The 17,619-nt window shown below is 35.3% G+C and overlaps 2 protein-coding genes across 4 annotated transcripts; one reads left to right on the top strand and one right to left on the bottom strand.

Annotated features, from left to right (window-relative positions):
* Window positions 1-25: 25 nt before the first annotated feature.
* Window positions 26-8,242, top strand: LOC115456195 (ribosomal RNA processing protein 1 homolog). The gene is made up of 11 exons (XM_030185156.2): window positions 26-299; window positions 1,047-1,126; window positions 1,505-1,654; window positions 2,242-2,344; window positions 3,217-3,308; window positions 3,747-3,926; window positions 4,456-4,565; window positions 4,947-5,099; window positions 5,370-5,527; window positions 5,952-6,073; window positions 6,259-8,242. Exons 1-11 carry the CDS (start codon window positions 98-100, stop codon window positions 7,039-7,041), a joined length of 2,133 nt encoding a protein of 710 aa, XP_030041016.2. The 5' UTR covers window positions 26-97; the 3' UTR covers window positions 7,042-8,242.
* A 2,291-nt stretch (window positions 8,243-10,533) lies between these two features.
* On the bottom strand, window positions 10,534-17,146 carry LOC115456238. 3 transcript variants are annotated; one of them, XM_030185209.2, is made up of 8 exons: window positions 16,819-17,145; window positions 15,645-15,701; window positions 15,080-15,178; window positions 14,489-14,674; window positions 13,642-13,719; window positions 13,095-13,295; window positions 11,370-11,530; window positions 10,534-10,793 (listed from the first exon to the last, which is right to left on the bottom strand). In XM_030185209.2, exons 1-8 carry the CDS (start codon window positions 16,883-16,885, stop codon window positions 10,611-10,613), a joined length of 1,032 nt encoding a protein of 343 aa, XP_030041069.2. In that variant the 5' UTR covers window positions 16,886-17,145; the 3' UTR covers window positions 10,534-10,610. The 3 variants fall into 3 exon arrangements, with proteins under 3 accessions (XP_030041069.2, XP_030041071.2, XP_037300762.1); XM_030185211.2 differs by having other exon boundaries at window positions 16,960-17,145; XM_037444865.1 differs by lacking the exon at window positions 15,080-15,178 and having other exon boundaries at window positions 16,819-17,146.
* Between the last annotated feature and the right edge of the window lie 473 nt (window positions 17,147-17,619).

The following is a 17,619-nucleotide window of genomic DNA, read 5'->3' as shown; positions in this document are numbered from 1 at the left end:
AATTTTATCAACATTCTCACACATCCCTACCCAATGCGCTGTATGACATTTGGCAGTTAGCACACATGGTGCAATTGTTTTTGCGGATTTTTCCAAAATGAAACTCGTAGAAAAAGCCAAACGCAAGAAACAGAACATAAAACACAGACAAATAGATAAATCTAAAAAGGGCCAAGTGCTTATAGTAGCTCAGGAAATTAAGTTTGCCCGTCTATTATCGGGGAATGAAAAGAAGTCCCGCGACCGTGTGTTGAAAACGTTAAAGAAATGGCTTTCTAGCTGTTTCCATAAAGGATATGGTATTTATATGCTTTATTATGCCCTATTATATGTATTTTCTCATTTCTTATAGTAATGCGCATATTTTTATTCCAAAAGTAACCTCAAAATTACTCTTCAATACATACTGTTTTTTCTCCTGAATACTAACATTATAAATGGTTCAATTAAAAATGAACCATTAATGTACTTTAATTGACAATAAGAGTTTCTTATTTTATGATACAAGTGTTTGCAATAAAACCAATCAGTTTAAATCACTAATGTGAATATATGTAAAAAGCTCAATAAACAACTGTCTAAGAGTATAATTATGTTTGATATAGAACTAGACGCTTCCGTCAATTCATACGTGAGAAATAAGTCTGGACAGTTAACTAGTTATTTATCCTTGACCACATTAATATATCTTAAGTTGCTTATCATACATATGATATACTTTCTTTAATTATAAACATGCATCAAGGAAAATTTCAAGGACCTCCAATTAGGTAGTCTGTGCCTTCAAAAAATGATGATTAAAATAATATAAATTAACAATAATTAGGGTAAGGCAGTTATTTAGTTAGGAAATTTATTATGTGTTTTAATGTATGGATCTGACAATGCTGTTTTCTTAAGTTAATTTTATACAAAGCATTGACTATAAATACTTGCTTCATATATTTGTTCTTTTTAAGATCTTTTATGATCCTTAATAAGTTTTGTGACTTTCATTTTACTTAGATTTAATGTTTTGTCTAATTAAAAAATATTAAACTATTTAGATTTCAAAGAAGATGATTTCACAAGAGTGTGGAAAGGCTTGTTCTATGCAGTGTGGATGTCGGACAAACCCTTGGTGCAGGTAAATTATTTTTTTGTTTTTTTTTTTTATTATTATATTACTTCATGCCCACTGTGTAACCACCACACCACAGTAATTGTATACAGTACTTTATTCAATGTATAGATATAATTTCTGCTAAGTATAATCTTTTACACAAAAGAACCATATCTTTATAGAAATAAATTATTAGCTTCTGTCTCAGCAGATGTCTATGTAATGAAGCCGCAAACTTGTTTTTTGCTCTAAAAAAGAAGTTTCTTCTCTGTAATTATTTATTTATTTATTTAACACTTACTGTATTACTTTACAAACTATTCTAGTAATACAAGACACTACAAGTGCGTGTATAATGTGAATTAATGATTGCTGGTGATTATATTTTTATTTCTTTCCCAGGAGGAGTTGTGTGATAACATTGCCGGAATACTCGAGCTGTTTCCAAATGACCAGTTCAAACATGCCATCATGATGATAAAAGCTGGTCTACGGGTCCTGGCCACAGAGTGGTTTGGTATAGATCAGCATCGTATGGACAAATTTATGATGGTATGTGTGCATAATAAAGAACTAAGTATTTGTGGCTTTGCCCACATGCAAACCCTTTTCCACTACAAAAACTTCTAAGTTACTGTAGTAGTTTAAATTACGGTGTAGTGATCCGTAGCGCCATCCGTACACGGTCAGTACCATCTACTTAAGTAGTAGATAAAATATACCCCATAGGAGCAAATTATCAGGATAAAAAGTAGCCTATATGTTAATCTAGGATGTGGTCTAGTCACATGACAAATTTTATGGAAATTCTAACAAAATTTAATTATTAACAAATATTGGATAATTAATTTCTAACAAATATTGGAATATTTTCACAAACTTTGTGACTTATAATATTAGTAAAAAGTAAGATAAGAAAGATAGGGCATTGAACAACACTTAAGTGTGACTAAATGAAAATCCACAGACACTGGGGAATCCTGTTTTGTGCAAGTTGTAGCATTATAGTTAGCGACATCCAAACACATTCACAGATGTTTTCAATTATATTTTATTTCTGAGATTAGCATGGTCCAATAAAAATAGTATAAATTAATATTTTACTTACTAAAATTTTAAAAGTCAATACTGTATTTCAGCTGGTCCGACGTTTCCTACGTGGCAGTCTTGGATGTCTGCAAAGATGCAATTGGGATGTGGATAATTGTAAAATGTACTCAAAAATGTTATCCAGTTCAGATGGTGAGTTTTGTTACCTTTTAAATTTTATTGTTTTTACTAAGTAAAGAGGTTGTGTATAACCATAATTCCCAGTTTCTTAACCTTATTTTGCTTACCGCCCATATTGAGAATTTGTTTTTTTTCTAGACTCAATTTTTTTGCAACCATGATAAAAAAAAAAAAATACCTACAATAACAAAAACTTAATGATATCAATATTTGCTTTACTCAAGTATGTAATTAGCATGATAGTTTTACCTTTCTTAGGCAAAATTTATTAATCTGCCCACATTCTCTGAGTTGTCTAATGCCCCCCCGAAAGTCTCAAACGCTCACAAGGAGGCCTTATCACCCACATTGAGAACTTATGCCACCACTAGAAGTAATACTGGAATCTTGAATTTATCACAATGCTCTATAATTAGACTACACAATCTAATAAATCGAATACAAAAAATGATTTTTTCCATCTTAAAAATATTACTAAGTCGCCACTCGGAGTCGGGAAGTCGGTGGTGTGATATCCTCGTGCTTAGGTAAGCACGTAAAGCCGTTGATCCTGCTCCTGATCTCTTTCGTGTCATGTCGGATTGTCGTCTCACCAGACTATAAAATGAAGAAACAGAGTACACCTTATTGCTCACACATTTGTGCACTATATCTCCTGCGTACTTGGCGTACCTCCATTGAGATTGGCAGTCGTGGCCGAAATTCGGTTAGGAAGGGATTAGTTAAAGTGTAAAGATAGTCCCCGATGAGTGTAGCTCGCCCCTTATCACATCTTGAGACAGTACATATAATGAAAAGTGATAACTACTTATATGTCTGCCTATCCTTTCAGGGATGAAAGCGTGATGTGTGTTTGTTTTTTTATGAATAGATTTTTTTCGCAGGTATACTAGCAGCAAAGACGCCACATTACGCGCGTAATGCTACCTCCATGCTACTGCACTTCATTGACTGTTTTTTGGAAGAAGTGTCCAAGGTAATATTGTTAAAAGAACTGTGTCTTGACTGTGCAGTGACAAGGTTCTGTAGAGTCAAAGCTTTTGTAATACATTTTATATTAACAATGTGTGATAAATTATCACTTGACTTAAAGTTTCAATGACTTGTGTGTTTATTATAATGGAATTATTTCATGTAACTGACACTGCAAGACCATTGTAATAATAATTTCAACCCTTTATTTTATATTGTCCTTTATTTTATTTTATTTTAAATGAGAGGCATTAGTCCTAAGTTCACCACACTAGCCTAGTGTGGATTAATAGATTTCACACACCATTAAAATTTCTATAGAGAACTTCTCAGATAGCATCTCTCACGATGTTGTAAAGGATCACCATTAAAACAAGCAATAATCCACAAAAAATGACACCAAAAAGAACAAAACCGTTATAATTTATAATTAATTTCGCAGGTATCAAGCGGAGAGATCCCAGATGACAGTTTGGTTGAACTGCTGCATCCGTTTATTGCATACATGAACAGCGGCGAGTGTCCGACGCTGGTGGTGCGCGCGCGCCGCGTGCTGACGTGGCTGCTGCGACAGTCCTCGCTGGGACTCGCCTACCAGGACGCCACCAGGGCGTGGCACCAGGTATGCACTAGAGACCTGTTATGTTTAAGGGAACACCTTATTTCAGTAAATACGTTTATTTCCAACTCCTCCCTATCTTTCTATTTGATTAATTTCGTTGCGGGATAATGACATATTAGTTTACCCTGAGACTCGCCGAGCTTCACTGCTCGGTGTCACAAAATGCGTGCCACTGCTGATCCTGGCTTACAGGAGTTGTAGTGGTGGGTGTGAGGGCGGGAAAGTCTCTATAAATACGTTTATTCAGTTTCGTTGCTGACAATGACATTTTACTTGTACCCTCTTTAGTTGTACTTTTTGTTAAAAAGTGTCAAAGAAATTAGTATACATATCTATGCTAATACATAACAAGGACGTTAATACTAATCTAGTAACATTGGCACTAAGAACTACAATGACCATAAAGATCTATTTTGAATTAGATAAAGTTGCGGGCAGAATCATTTGAAAAATATTCTTCTATGTTATAATGTTTGTATATTATTCCACACTTTAATATTTACCTAACACCTCACCTATTTTTTCTCAGATGGGATGTCCTGAAGGCGGTCCAGAGGCTCTGGAGCTGGTGTCTGATGAGGAGGAAGATGTCCAGAATGGCGATGGCTCAGGAACAGAGTCCGATGAAGAACAAGACCCGTGAGTGCTTTGAACCCTAACTCATACATCAATACCAGCAAATAGCACTACACCATCTCAATAATGTCAAGTTTACAGTAAAGTTGTCAAAAAGAATAGAATTGGCATTCATCAAGATGCAGCGAGTGGAGTGAATTCCCCAAGCATCAGCATGTGTTATGATTTGTTATTTTTTGAAAGACATTGCAGCAACCAACGAACCAAATTGCTCATCTCATCATTCATATAAAAAATAAAATAACACATTAGCAAACTTATGTCCCATGATATATCCGAGACAATGTACCTTAGTAGGTGACTGTTTATATATTCATTATTTGTCCATCTTTCAAGTCAATCAGCATCCCAATTTTTTTTATTATCACAGTATTTGATTTGCAGAAGAAACAAACCTCTCGACCCCCGGGCCGGTCGTGTAGACGTGGAGTTGAACCCACTGCCGGTGCCGGCCGAGAAGATCGCCGCTGCACTGCGCGAACAACTGCGCAGCGCTTCTTCGAAAGCGCATAAAAGGATCAAGATCTTTATGCAGAGGTTTGTAGGTTCCGACAACTGCCGTCTTATACCGAAGTGGGGTTGGTGCAGCTTCCTTTACTAAAAATTATACAAGATCAACTTCTCTTAATTTTATGACTAGTCTGCTTGCAGTTAAAGATGTTTAAGATATTTGCTATGCAGTATTGTATGAGCCAGGTATTGAATCTGCCCTGGTTGGTATACCTAGAGGCATTATACATCAAATAGTTAAGTTTTTTTTACTATGTATTGATTTCTTTTTATTAAACTGAGCCACTGTTTGTACAGATTCGAGAAGCTGGCCAAAGAGGAGTACCCGCTGGCGATTCCGCGCAGTGACTGGTCGCGCAACAGCGGCCGGCGCATCTCCGCGCAGAAGTCCGCCACCAAGCTATTAGCACTTGATTCACAACTCAAGGACAGCTCCGATGAACTGGCGCTTAGAGGTAAGATTACAGTATCAAAATCGTGTATTATGTTGTGTCAGCCTATAATTATTGTTATTATAGGTTGACACAACATAATACACGATTATTACGATACGATAATATGTTATTTATTGGAAAACCAACAGCTTACATATATCTTAATAAATTACAAAATAAACAAAACAAATGGCCATTTACAGATTTTCACGAGAAAATACGTTAAGTACGTATTTGGACACTCTCGTTTATAGACTTTTATTAGTTAAAAGACCTTTCGATTAGAGTCTTGTAGGACCCTCATTCAATCTAATATCTCATCATGAACGCATGGTCGACCATTTGTAATAGAACGTTTTGGTTTTATTGATGCTCAATGTGGTCTGACATTAATCATCGCTCGAGCGATTGATCTTTTAATACAATAATAATTGTTTGTCGGCAGGTTTGAGTAGGAAGCATCGGAAGCGGTTACTCGCTATGTCCCGCGCCGGAGTCAACATCGCCGACGAAGTGGAGAAAATGAGACAGAATATGGCCGGAAAGGAACAAGAAACTAAAACAAATGTGAAATTGTTTTTAGATTTTTTTCGCCCTAGTAGCTAATTCGTATTCCGGGTAACCCTAAATATTGTAGTAAATGCCTTTGGGTAATGCATGATGGTGCCATCCACATACCATAAGGCACTTTCTCCTTTGTATGTTAAATTAGTTTTATTTATAATTACATCACAGTTTAAATCCTTTTCCAGAATGGTGGTTGGCAAGTTGAAGAAGCAGAGCCGGAAGCTAAGAAAACTAAATTGAATGAGAAAAAGAATCTTGAACAAAAGGAGAAACCTCTAGAAAGAAAACGTAAAGAGCCTTCTACTGATAATACTGCTAATAAAAAGCTAAAAACTGAAGAAAAAGGCAAGAAAGATGTAGGAAAGAAAGTAAAGGATGTTATTTTAAATGGTGCTGAAGGAAAAGATAGTGTTGTAGGTGTAACAAGTAGTAAAAAGTTAAAAGTGCAACCGAAAGTAAAAAAAGATATTACAGATACGAAAGACAGTAAGGAGACTATTAAAACTAAGGTACAGGAAAAAAGTGGTAATAATGTAGTTAACGGTATAAATAAAAAGAAATTAAAAAAATCTCCAAAAGTTATCAAAGATAACACAGAAAAGGAAGTGACTCATAAGGTAAACAAAAAACAAAAGCCCATTGTAAATGGTGTCCATAAACATGAAAATAACAAAAGTCCTGACAAAAAGTTGGGCAAGGATAAACCCATTGTACTAGTGAATAAAGTGAAAAATTTCCAAAAAAGCACAAAAAAAGATGCAGAAAGGAAATTATTGACTACACCGAAAAAGGTGAAGTTTGTACTTAAGAATAATTCAATGCAAGGAGCAGTGGATTATTACAAAAGTGTGAGACAAAGTCCAAACATCCCCTATAACCCTAGTAAAAAACCGACTAAAACCAATCTGAAGCCGTCTACCCCCTCCCCAATAAACCCCTTTTTTAAAAAGAAGTTGAAACTTAAATAAAACATTCTGATATTTTTTATTTGATTTTGGGATATAATTATGCGCCTATTTCACGACTTCTAAGTAAATGCGATTCGTCAAATCTTACTTATATAATAAATCTGAAAGATGTTTGAATGTTTGTTAGAAGTTAATTCAGAAAAGAGTTTTGTTAAGCGTTGCTGAATCAATGAATCCATGAGTTAGGACTTGTTTATACTTGTATAGCTTTGACGAATAATATTCACTTGAATATTGTGGAACACGCCTTATCAACCTTTACAAAGTTTCCCAAACCTGACTGACACTAGACACAAGGAAGAAAGAATAATGAGAAATTGACAAACTGTGACTATATATTACAATGTTTATTGGTATGATCCATTTTCATAGGACTTGTTTAAAGTATAAATAAATCTTTAACTTGTTATTTCACAAGGAGGTTGTGTTTTTCATCAAAATCAACTTAAATACAATTGTGTTGGGATTCTTTTTCGTATAAATTGCACTTGTAAATCATGATATGGTTTGTTTACATTTTCGACAAATTCAATTGAAATGATGATTGAGTGAAGCAGGGTTTAGATTAGCAAGAAACTTGCAGAAGTTGTCTTCCGCAATCCATTTTTTCTGTGTACAGACACCGCAAACTGAATTCTGCAAATTTTAAAACTTGCAGGACCTCTCTAGTGTATGAAATTATTGACATATTGCCGTTAATGAAAACGCATTCAAAGTTCTTGCGCAATATATGTCTGCGACAACTTGCTAATCAAACCCTAGCTTAATTAAAGGCGTATCATATGATATTGTAATTCTGGTGTTGCTGTTCAAGGGCACTTGTGCCTTAGTATATGGAGAGTTACACCCCATCTCGCCGTTCAGTAAAGATATCATTTTACATATTAGCTCAATTTTATATAATGCAGAATTATTTAAAATGTGCCATTCTTATAATGAAATGTGTTTAAAATACCAGTTAAAGTCAAGTGAGTTAACGTTGAGTGTAACTGATGGTGGACCACAAATTATGTTTATGGGTAACTGAGTTAGATACGAGAAACCTGAAACCGAAGCCACCTATCTCGATGCAACCATTGTCCCAAGGTTATGAGTGTAGCCATCATATAAAGTTAACGAACATGTCCCTATGGCTTCATAGTTAAGTTTTTAGAATAATTTTGTTAACGTTACGAAGTTAATATAGTTGATATGAAATTGATTGGTGTTTTATTCAGTCTTGGCTTGCAATAAGGGACCGGCCTATGCTTGATTTTGTACATTATTCTATATGTAATAGTTAATAATACGAAAAAGAAGCACCCCTGCGAAAACTACATAAAAATTGGTTAAAAATGAGCGATTAATTCATATTTAAAATATTGTAATGTGCAGAAGTGGACGCGATGTGGGGATATCGCTTCATCTCTTTCTTTCGCACGCGTCGTAATTCCCGATGACGTCACATGTGGGTATTTCGTGTCTTTTCTGTTTCTTGTTAATTACCCCTTCCACCGACAGTCAGACTTATAACTTGTTGATTTTTTAACGCATTTTAACAATTCATTCTGTGTTATCTATACTATTATATAAAGCTGAAGAGTTTGTTTGTTTGTTTGTTTGTTTGAACGCGCTAATCTCAGGAACTACCGGTCCAAACTGAAAAATTCTTTTTACGTTGGATAGCTCTTTGTTCGTGGAGTGCTATAGGCTATATATCATCACGCTATACCCAATAGGAGCGGGGCAGTAATGGCTAATCTCAGGAACTACCGGTCCAAACTGAAAAATTCTTTTTACGTTGGATAGCCCTTTGTTCGTGGAGTGCTATAGGCTATATATCATCACGCTATACCCAATAGGAGCGGGGCAGTAATGGCTAATCTCAGGAATTACCGGTCCAAACTGAAAAAATCTTTTTACGTTGGATAGCCCTTTGTTCGTGGAGTGCTATAGGCTATATATATATCATCACGCTATACCCAATAGGAGCGGGGCAGTAATGGCTAATCTCAGGAACTACCGGTCCAAACTGAAAAAATCTTTTTACGTTGGATAGCCCTTTGTTCGTGGAGTGCTATAGGCTATATATCATCACGCTATACCCAATAGGAGCGGGGCAGTAATGGCTAATCTCAGGAACTACCGGTCCAAACTGAAAAAATCTTTTTGCGTTGGATAGCCCTTTGTTCGTGGAGTGTTATAGGCTATATATCATCACGCTATATTCAATAGGAACGGAGCAGTAATGTCTAATCTCAGGAACTACCGATTCGAACTGAAAAAATATTTTTGTGTTGAATAGTCCTTTGTTTGTGGAGTGCTCAAAGTTATATATCATCACGCTATGACCAATAGGAGCGGAGCAGTAATGAAACATGTTGCAAAAACGGGGAAAATTATGAGTTTTGAGAGCTTCCGTTGCCTGCGCTGCGTAAACGGTTAAAGTTATGCAACAATGATGTATGACGGGAATGTTTCACTTAAAAAGTTCTAAAAAATATATTATAAAACAAAGTCCCCCGCTGCATCTGTTTGCCTGAACGTGTTAAACTCAAAAACTACCCAACGTATTAAGATGAAATTTGGTATGGAGACAGTTTGAGACCTTGGGAAGAACATAGGCTCCCGGGAAACTACTACTTTTATAACGGAAAACTTTAGCCTGAAAAACTTTATAACGCGGGCGGAGCCGCGGGCAAAAGCTAGTAATTTATATTATGTAAATATTTGATAATAGTAAAGAACAAAAATGAGTCCGGTACCCTATTATCGCGCAGGGACAGTTCCGCGCAGCTACCTCGATGCAAGATACTCTAAGGCCGTCCTGAATGCACTGATGAAGGCCACCGTGAGTTTTGGTTGGTATGTCGGTGTAGGGTATACAGGGGTTAGGGACTCGGTCTAGAGCTCGCTCGGATGATATTATACTCCCGAGTGTCGACATTGGGCCGAAAGACCGGTGAAACCAACATAACCATTCCACTCACCCTCCAAGTGGTTGTAGCGACAACGCATTTTTTCCCCGCGAAAAAAAAAAGGTGGTTAGGGACTCTGTCCAATGCTCGCTCGGATGATGCTATACGCCCGAATGTCGACATTGGGCCGTAAGACCTGTGATACTGACAAAAGTAGCTCATCTCTCAAGTGGGGGAAGAGCGATAATGCGTTAAAGCTGTTAAAAAAGGTTGCAAAGATTAGAATCTTCGGAGCATAAAATGTTTCTCGAGGGTCGATTTTTGCTTAGATCACTGCTGTATTTAAAAAATGGTCTTTGTCGTCAATGGTTTGTGTCCACTGCCACACAGTTAACAAAATAACTTGTTGCAATTCACGCCCACGTATGACCAGTGACTTAGTAATAAAGGGTATGCTGTCACATTACATATTATAAAGCTTCCCTACAAAGCTAAGTCTCCCGCCTCGGCCGTCTGTCAGAGCGGATTTTGATGAAATTCGGTATGGGGTTAAATTGACACCTAAAAACAACTACACCACTAAATGAGAGAGTAAGACATTTAGGTATAATATAATTAATTAATATTATAATAAAACTAAGGCTTTATGTCTGATATATCTGATACACTATTCTAATACTTTCTTGCAATAATTTCCGCATATGGCGACTCTTCTATCACCTGAGGCATTCTTTTTCCAATACAACTGCTAATTTCTGCGTAAGGCGTCTCCTCTGTGCTCGGATATTTGCTACAGCCACAACGAGGTGTTTGAGATAGTGCCAATTCTGCATATATAAGTTCAGTCGAACATTTCTGAAATAAATTGGTTTATACAATAATTTATTAATAACACCAATAGAATGAAACCTGTGAATGAAACTATCAACAAACACACTCAAAGCAAGTTAAAGTATCATAATTTCCTTCCTTCCATATTTGGCCTTAAGGGAACGTGAACAATTGTTATTCATAATAGGAAATAGGAGTCGGCAACCCACGACACGTACCTACATATCGTTGTTCGATATTTTTAACCGACTCCAAAAAGGGAGGAAGTTCGGAAATTGCGTGTTTTTATATTACACTTACATAGTGCATACTAAAGATCTTATGTATTTACTAGAAAATGCAATATACATTACCATGACTGCATGGGCGCCGCCAAGATTACTTTTAGGGAGGAGCATCTTTTTTTTGGTTACGCGGAGAAAGTACTTTATTACTACCGCCCAGTCTTTATAGGCGGCGACTGAGAGATTATGTTGGGGTAACCGCGCCTAAATCTCTGATCGATAGTGCACGTGCAACTCCTTGCATTCCTCTAACGGCGCCCATGCGTGAGGGCAACATAAAACCTAAAATGATTATATAATAATATGTAAAACTCACGTCATTGTTAGTGTCTTGGTGAGGCGATGGAGTGACATTAGGTCTGTCCCTCTTGTTCCTGTGCAGTACAAAACCCCCAAGCAGTACGATACAGACTATAATGATCGCTCCCACAACCATACCAATTTGTGTTGTCGAAATACTACCTTGTAGAGAGGAAGCTATAAACAAATGAAATATCTTTGTTACATATAAGCAAACGAAAAAGTGGGTCGTCTGATGTTATATAATCTCTATTCATAAGTACCCACAATGCCTTGATCATTGATGTGCTGCCAGCTTTTAAAAATGGCAGATGGCTAGCGGAGGGGAAGCAGAACCGAAACCTTATACCAAGCAGTTTATTTTTTTCTATGTGACAGTGGTACCTACTCCTGTCGTCGAATCGTCCATGCATGCTATAAACAATGTTTACATCGCGTATACAAAATGAAATATATGTTTCCGCTCGGATAGCGACCACGTATACAAGTAAATCCGGTCGTAATGGCTTAATCTGTGTACATCCGGATAAAATTCTTGCATAATTGAGTCCAATGTCGATGTGTAAATAAATACCGGCAGTCGCTATTTGATTTGGACGTCACTTCACCTACCAACAGGTGAAACTTGGAGTCACTGTCGTGCTCGTACTAAAGAGACGGAATGTGACCTTCATTCATATTATGAAGAAAGCAATAGCTCGTACCGGTGTGCCAGTTTTTTGGCACAGCGGGTGTTATTAGGTACACGCAGTACAAAACCGACGCACTAGAGACTAGACACTAGACAGTATGTTCTGGTGTTTTACTTATTATTCGGAATAATACATATATACGCAAGTCTGTGGGTTTAGTTAGTTGTGTAGTGGTAAGTTAACCATCGTTTTTGGAAGTCAACACAAATAATAATTATCGCCGATAAATTTATATTTAAGGCCAGATAACAGAAAATTTTGAGAATCAGTCTCGCTGTTTTTGAATTACATTGGTGTACAATAACATACGGTGTAAATAAATATTGATATATTTCCTTTACTTTTTTCGATGGAGTTTAAGAAAAATATCGTTCCTGGCCACTGCACGTCGTAAACTAACGATTACATAATACCATCTAGTGAGTGAACTGTTTTTTGGCATGGCCATCTCTTGGGCACTATCAACTCTCGCGGATTTATTATATTAACTACAGTATACACTATTAACTGCACTGAAATTAATGGTTAGCTTGACCCGAGCAAATTCCCCGGTTGAGGCGGATGATTTTCAGCGATATTACATACCTACCATCGGTACAGGCGTAGCTAGGAGAGGGGAGCGGTGTGGCGAGGTTGGCCTGCGTCCACTATACACTGAGCGGTCTCGTGCGGTACAAGCTTTTCGTTGAATTCAGTTACCTTTTTTTTCCCACCAGCTGCCACACCACTCTCCTTACAGAAAATCCATAGCTACGCAATTATGAACATCGGGCGGCTTAATGCAACGTTATTTTTTCTTCTTGAGCGACCACTTAAAGATGCTTCATCGAAAAGCATATCTAATAATTAATATAGGTAGTCACAGCCGAGACTAAAAAACTAATCGCTTAAAAATAGACCACCTTAGGCTTAATATACAAATAGCAGAAAAATAACTTACTTTTCAAATACTTATATGAAATACAAGAGGAAAAAAATAGGAAAACTTGTCATCTACATTTCTTTTTCTCTGTCTACAAATTAAATAAATTGTTATCTAGTAAACTTACTTTCACTTAATACCTTTGCAGTATATATATATTTTCTTTGGTTATAAATAATTCTTTGGTAAGATATTGCCCTGTTTGTATCATCCTCCTTGCGTTCAATTTTTGAACAGAAAACAACAGAACCCGTGTATGATGGCGCCAAATATAATTTCCTTTTTATATAATATTGTTGAGTTCCATTCATCATAACAAACAGAGAATCTGGAAACAATTAATTTAGTCGTAAAATTTAAGTAAAGTTTATGAAACAAATTATATAAGTATCATAAAGTAAATACTTATAATTAATATTTATATATTTACATTTAATTAAACGCCTGATTTTAATAAACGACCCCAATTCCTAAATGCAGAATCTTGTTAGAATGCACCAATTAAAATAAATCATTTGTAAAGTTTTTTTACAACCTTAGATAAATAACAAACTTTATTCTCAATGAACTGTTTTGCCTTTGATCCGAATTCAAATGTAACGATTAAGTTCGTTTATTGCAATCAGTCGTTAATTACCGTAGAAATAACATATTTCCAATCGATTTAACCTAACCTTGTTCGCTGCAAATATGAGTTACTGGATTGCTTTCGCTGTAGTGAACCTCGGGTATCGTGTCGTTTAAACTGTTATCTGAAATCAATGATTTACATTATTAAAGTATTTTTCCTCCGTGTCTCTGACGTTGGCCGCGGTGATTCTAAACAGGATGTTGCGGATATCCGCATCTATACCTAATCGCGGAACATCCACACCGTTTTGGGAAAATTGGTTGTATGAAATAGTCTTAATTAACTTTTCGATCTCTTTACCCATTTCTTTTTATATTACGAAAACAGATAATGGTGTACCTGTAAACATTTCAGAATGTGTGAATATCAGGTGTGAATAGTTTAAAATCCTTCATAATTGTCAATTGCAAAAAAAAACAGAAGTGAAACTTCTTTAGGATTGTTCTGATTTGAAACTCGATGACACGAAAATGCTTTACGATAAAGAAACAAATGCACGAGAGAATGAGAAAATACATTACACATTATTTTATATTCTCGGTCTCCTCTTTGTACGATACTATGTAGCGTCTCCACTCTCGTCTACTAAGCGTTGTTCATGTAAATGGCGTATGCGCCTTGTAGTGGGATAGTGGGTATATCTATATCATATAATGAACATAAATTTAAATAAATCCGCATCCGCAATATCCTTAATTCTGAGTAGTTTAACGCTATTGCTAGGTCGGACCGAGATAGGAATAGGTACCGAAATATTTAAGCTCCACGGACAAATACTCATAGTGTAGAAATTATTTATTAGGTACAGAATATTCAAATTGAAAAGAATGATATGGTTTCCTTTAATTTTGTATATAAGCTTACCTAACAGGTAAGGAAGAGAAACTCACCTGAAAGCATAACAAGTGTCACTGACGTACTGCGGCCGATAAGCTCATATTCTTTTATCATCTCATTCCATATTTCCACTTCACATTGTACTATAGATTTATCGTCAAAATCATATGTTTCTATGGAGTAGATAAATGTGTTGATTTCATAACCCCCGTCTTTAGGTATCTTGAACCTAGTTCCATCTGAAATAGTAAGTAAATTGTCTTCTTCAGATCTACGTTTTAAGAAATTGTGGCCTCGTCCTTGCCCTGTCTGCGCCCTACGTATGTTCTGTGTGGCCCGCGCCTAAGTAATGTACACCCTGAGATATGAAAAACCGATTTTTATTTTATATAAATAAAACCGCCACAGAAAATCAAACATTACTTATATATCTAACGTAGTAAGTAATTATATTGTCTTCGGATATACTTACAACAATAAATTAAATATTAGACAATGCCCAGTATTAAGAGGGTAAAACCTTTCGTCATGCACACTCCCTATTCCTCTGACCCTATCCTATGATCATAAATAATAGTCTATACTTATTACTTATATAATTAATAATAATATAATTTTTTTGATAGTTAAAAAAAATTACTCACCTTTCTCGTACACCACACCATAATGTTTAAAATCATTCATATCAGGCCCAGAACAGGAAAAATTTATAATATCGCCTACTTTATAATTCACATTTTTTGCTGATTTACCCGAGAACAAAAAACATATCAAACAGTACAAAATATATTTTTATAGTTAGATAATAGTCATCTCAGCATCACAGAATTGTGAATTTTTGTTTAACTTGCCAGGTTAGTGTAAGTTTTTCACGACATGAATTGCGAAAGATAAATAAAAATAAATTTATGATTTTAAAATTTTCTTTAAACATGATATACGAATACCCAATTATTGTGTTAATAAACCAACGCTTTGTTTGGGATTAGGTATATATAAATGCCAGCATAATGCGATGTCTGTATTAAAATTAGGAATAATGAAATCTCTTAGACTTGGACTAAACTTTAAGTCAAATTAAATACATTACATTATGCTCAAATTTTGTTTACCATACTTTTATTTAGTCGTAAAAAACTTCATAACGCGTTTAAGCGTTATATTTTAACACACCTGTATATACATATATTGCAATCCCTACAGACTTACCTCCATCGCTAATGAGGTCATTGTTGACGTGCACTACAATATGTGCACTCGAATCTCCTGCAAAAAATAAGTAACTTTTATTTTGTATTCCGCAAAATGATCCCGCGAATGCGAGGTTCCATGTGAGTAGGTAGGTGTTGTTTCAGGTTTATGATGTTTATGTTATCATATTATGAAGCTTCTAAAGTTAAAGGACGATGAGCGTGGAGTGCCGTACTTAGCAGTGATTTGTAATTCTAAATATGTCATAGTATCACTATTGTTCATAGGTAGCCGCATCCCTCGCACGTCTCGTCATTCAGTTTAAAAAATAATTTAAATTACGTACACAGCATCTTTAATAATTTTTCGGATATTCTTAATACCTACCGTGATTTAAGCGCTACGACAGGTAGCTGTCGTAGCGCTTAAATCACGTCGCTACAGCCTGCTTAAAACAGAATACTAATGATATGCGAAGCAGCTCCCATGTAGCTGCATCAACTTGTATTTGCATGCTTCGCCAAACATAAGTTCAGGAGCAAGTATATTACTTATTACTAGAGAACGCATTATGTGCAACTCAAAAAGTCCGGAATAGGCAAAAAGATATAAGCATGGAATATCTTGAAAATATGTGTGAAAAACGTTAAAATATGCAAATTGAATTAAAAGTGATTAATTATTACGCTTTTTTACTTAAAACCAACATATTTATACGTTCGAACATATAATAATAAAATATTCGCACACACTAAGATCTCGGATTTGATCTCTGATTCAGTGATAGGATTGTCTATTTTTCATAAATTTTGGTATTTAAGCTGACACTTATTGTCTGCGGCAAAACTTCACTCGCCTCAATAATAAGATTATATTTTATTTGCGCACAATTTCAAATCCTGGGCTATTTTTTAGCTTAATAAGGTGAGTCATCAAGACATCAATGTACCGTAATATTTCATTTATCGTAAGATCTCCTCACATAAAATAAAATACGCCTAATATGGCGAAAGTATAATGCAAAAAGCGACAAAAAAGGCCAAAATATGCAAAGGCATATATTCCGGTCTCTACATATTATAATGAAGATGGTAAGTATTCTTTGATTTAAATCGAGTGCTACATTTAAATAAAATATATTATTTATCGCTACAATTACTTATAATATAAACTACAACGAAAATAAACTTACCGGAAACATTAAACAAACTTATTGCACAGTAAATGACAAAAGATAAAATAATAAATTTGTCAGGCATTGTAATTACCACAGGATTCAAATAGTTATAATTTGCGTATTGTTCCAATATTAGTCCTGTCGCACTTTACATACCTACGAATTAACCACGAACAATGGTTGTTATTACCGTAGTCATAATTTTATTTATATTTAGAGCACTGTAATTATTTTTATTTTTTTAAAATTCTTGGGAATCACGATTTAAACGAGTGTAAAATATTGAATTTCTTATTTAAACACATCCCAACGCGCTCGGCCTTAGAGGAAAATACGACTTAAAATTATTGTCTTTTTATTATATGGGGGGATATTTGTTTGTTTTCCTTGTTTACACTCAATTTGAGTAAATTATGTATACTGAAAAATAAAATACAACAAAGGTTTTTTTTCATGATAACATAGGACACAATTTGTATTTATTCATCTGAATAATATTAGCCATGTTTTATATACTGTCCCACTGTTGGGCACGGGCCTCCTCTACTACTGAGAGGGATTACGCCTCATCTGATATAGATCTAGTGATTCATAAAGAGAATACTTCAATTTAATTACAAAGCGTTTAATTTGTATTAATATACGTTAAAATATTTCCTAATGTGTAAAAAATGATAACGTGTTCTTGAAAACCTACAGACATAAAGAACCTTTGCATGCTTACTATTCCTAGTGTATATTATTCTTGCATACTGGAATTGTTGCGATTCCTAGCTTCAAAGTGATAAACTGGCTTGAAGCTCGCCTATGATGCAG

This window comes from Manduca sexta, chromosome 28 (genome assembly GCF_014839805.1).
Source record: "Manduca sexta isolate Smith_Timp_Sample1 chromosome 28, JHU_Msex_v1.0, whole genome shotgun sequence".
NCBI classification, from domain to species: Eukaryota; Metazoa; Arthropoda; class Insecta; order Lepidoptera; family Sphingidae; genus Manduca; species Manduca sexta.
Note: the sequence above shows the minus strand (reverse complement) of the source record. Positions and strands in the feature narration are given on the sequence as shown.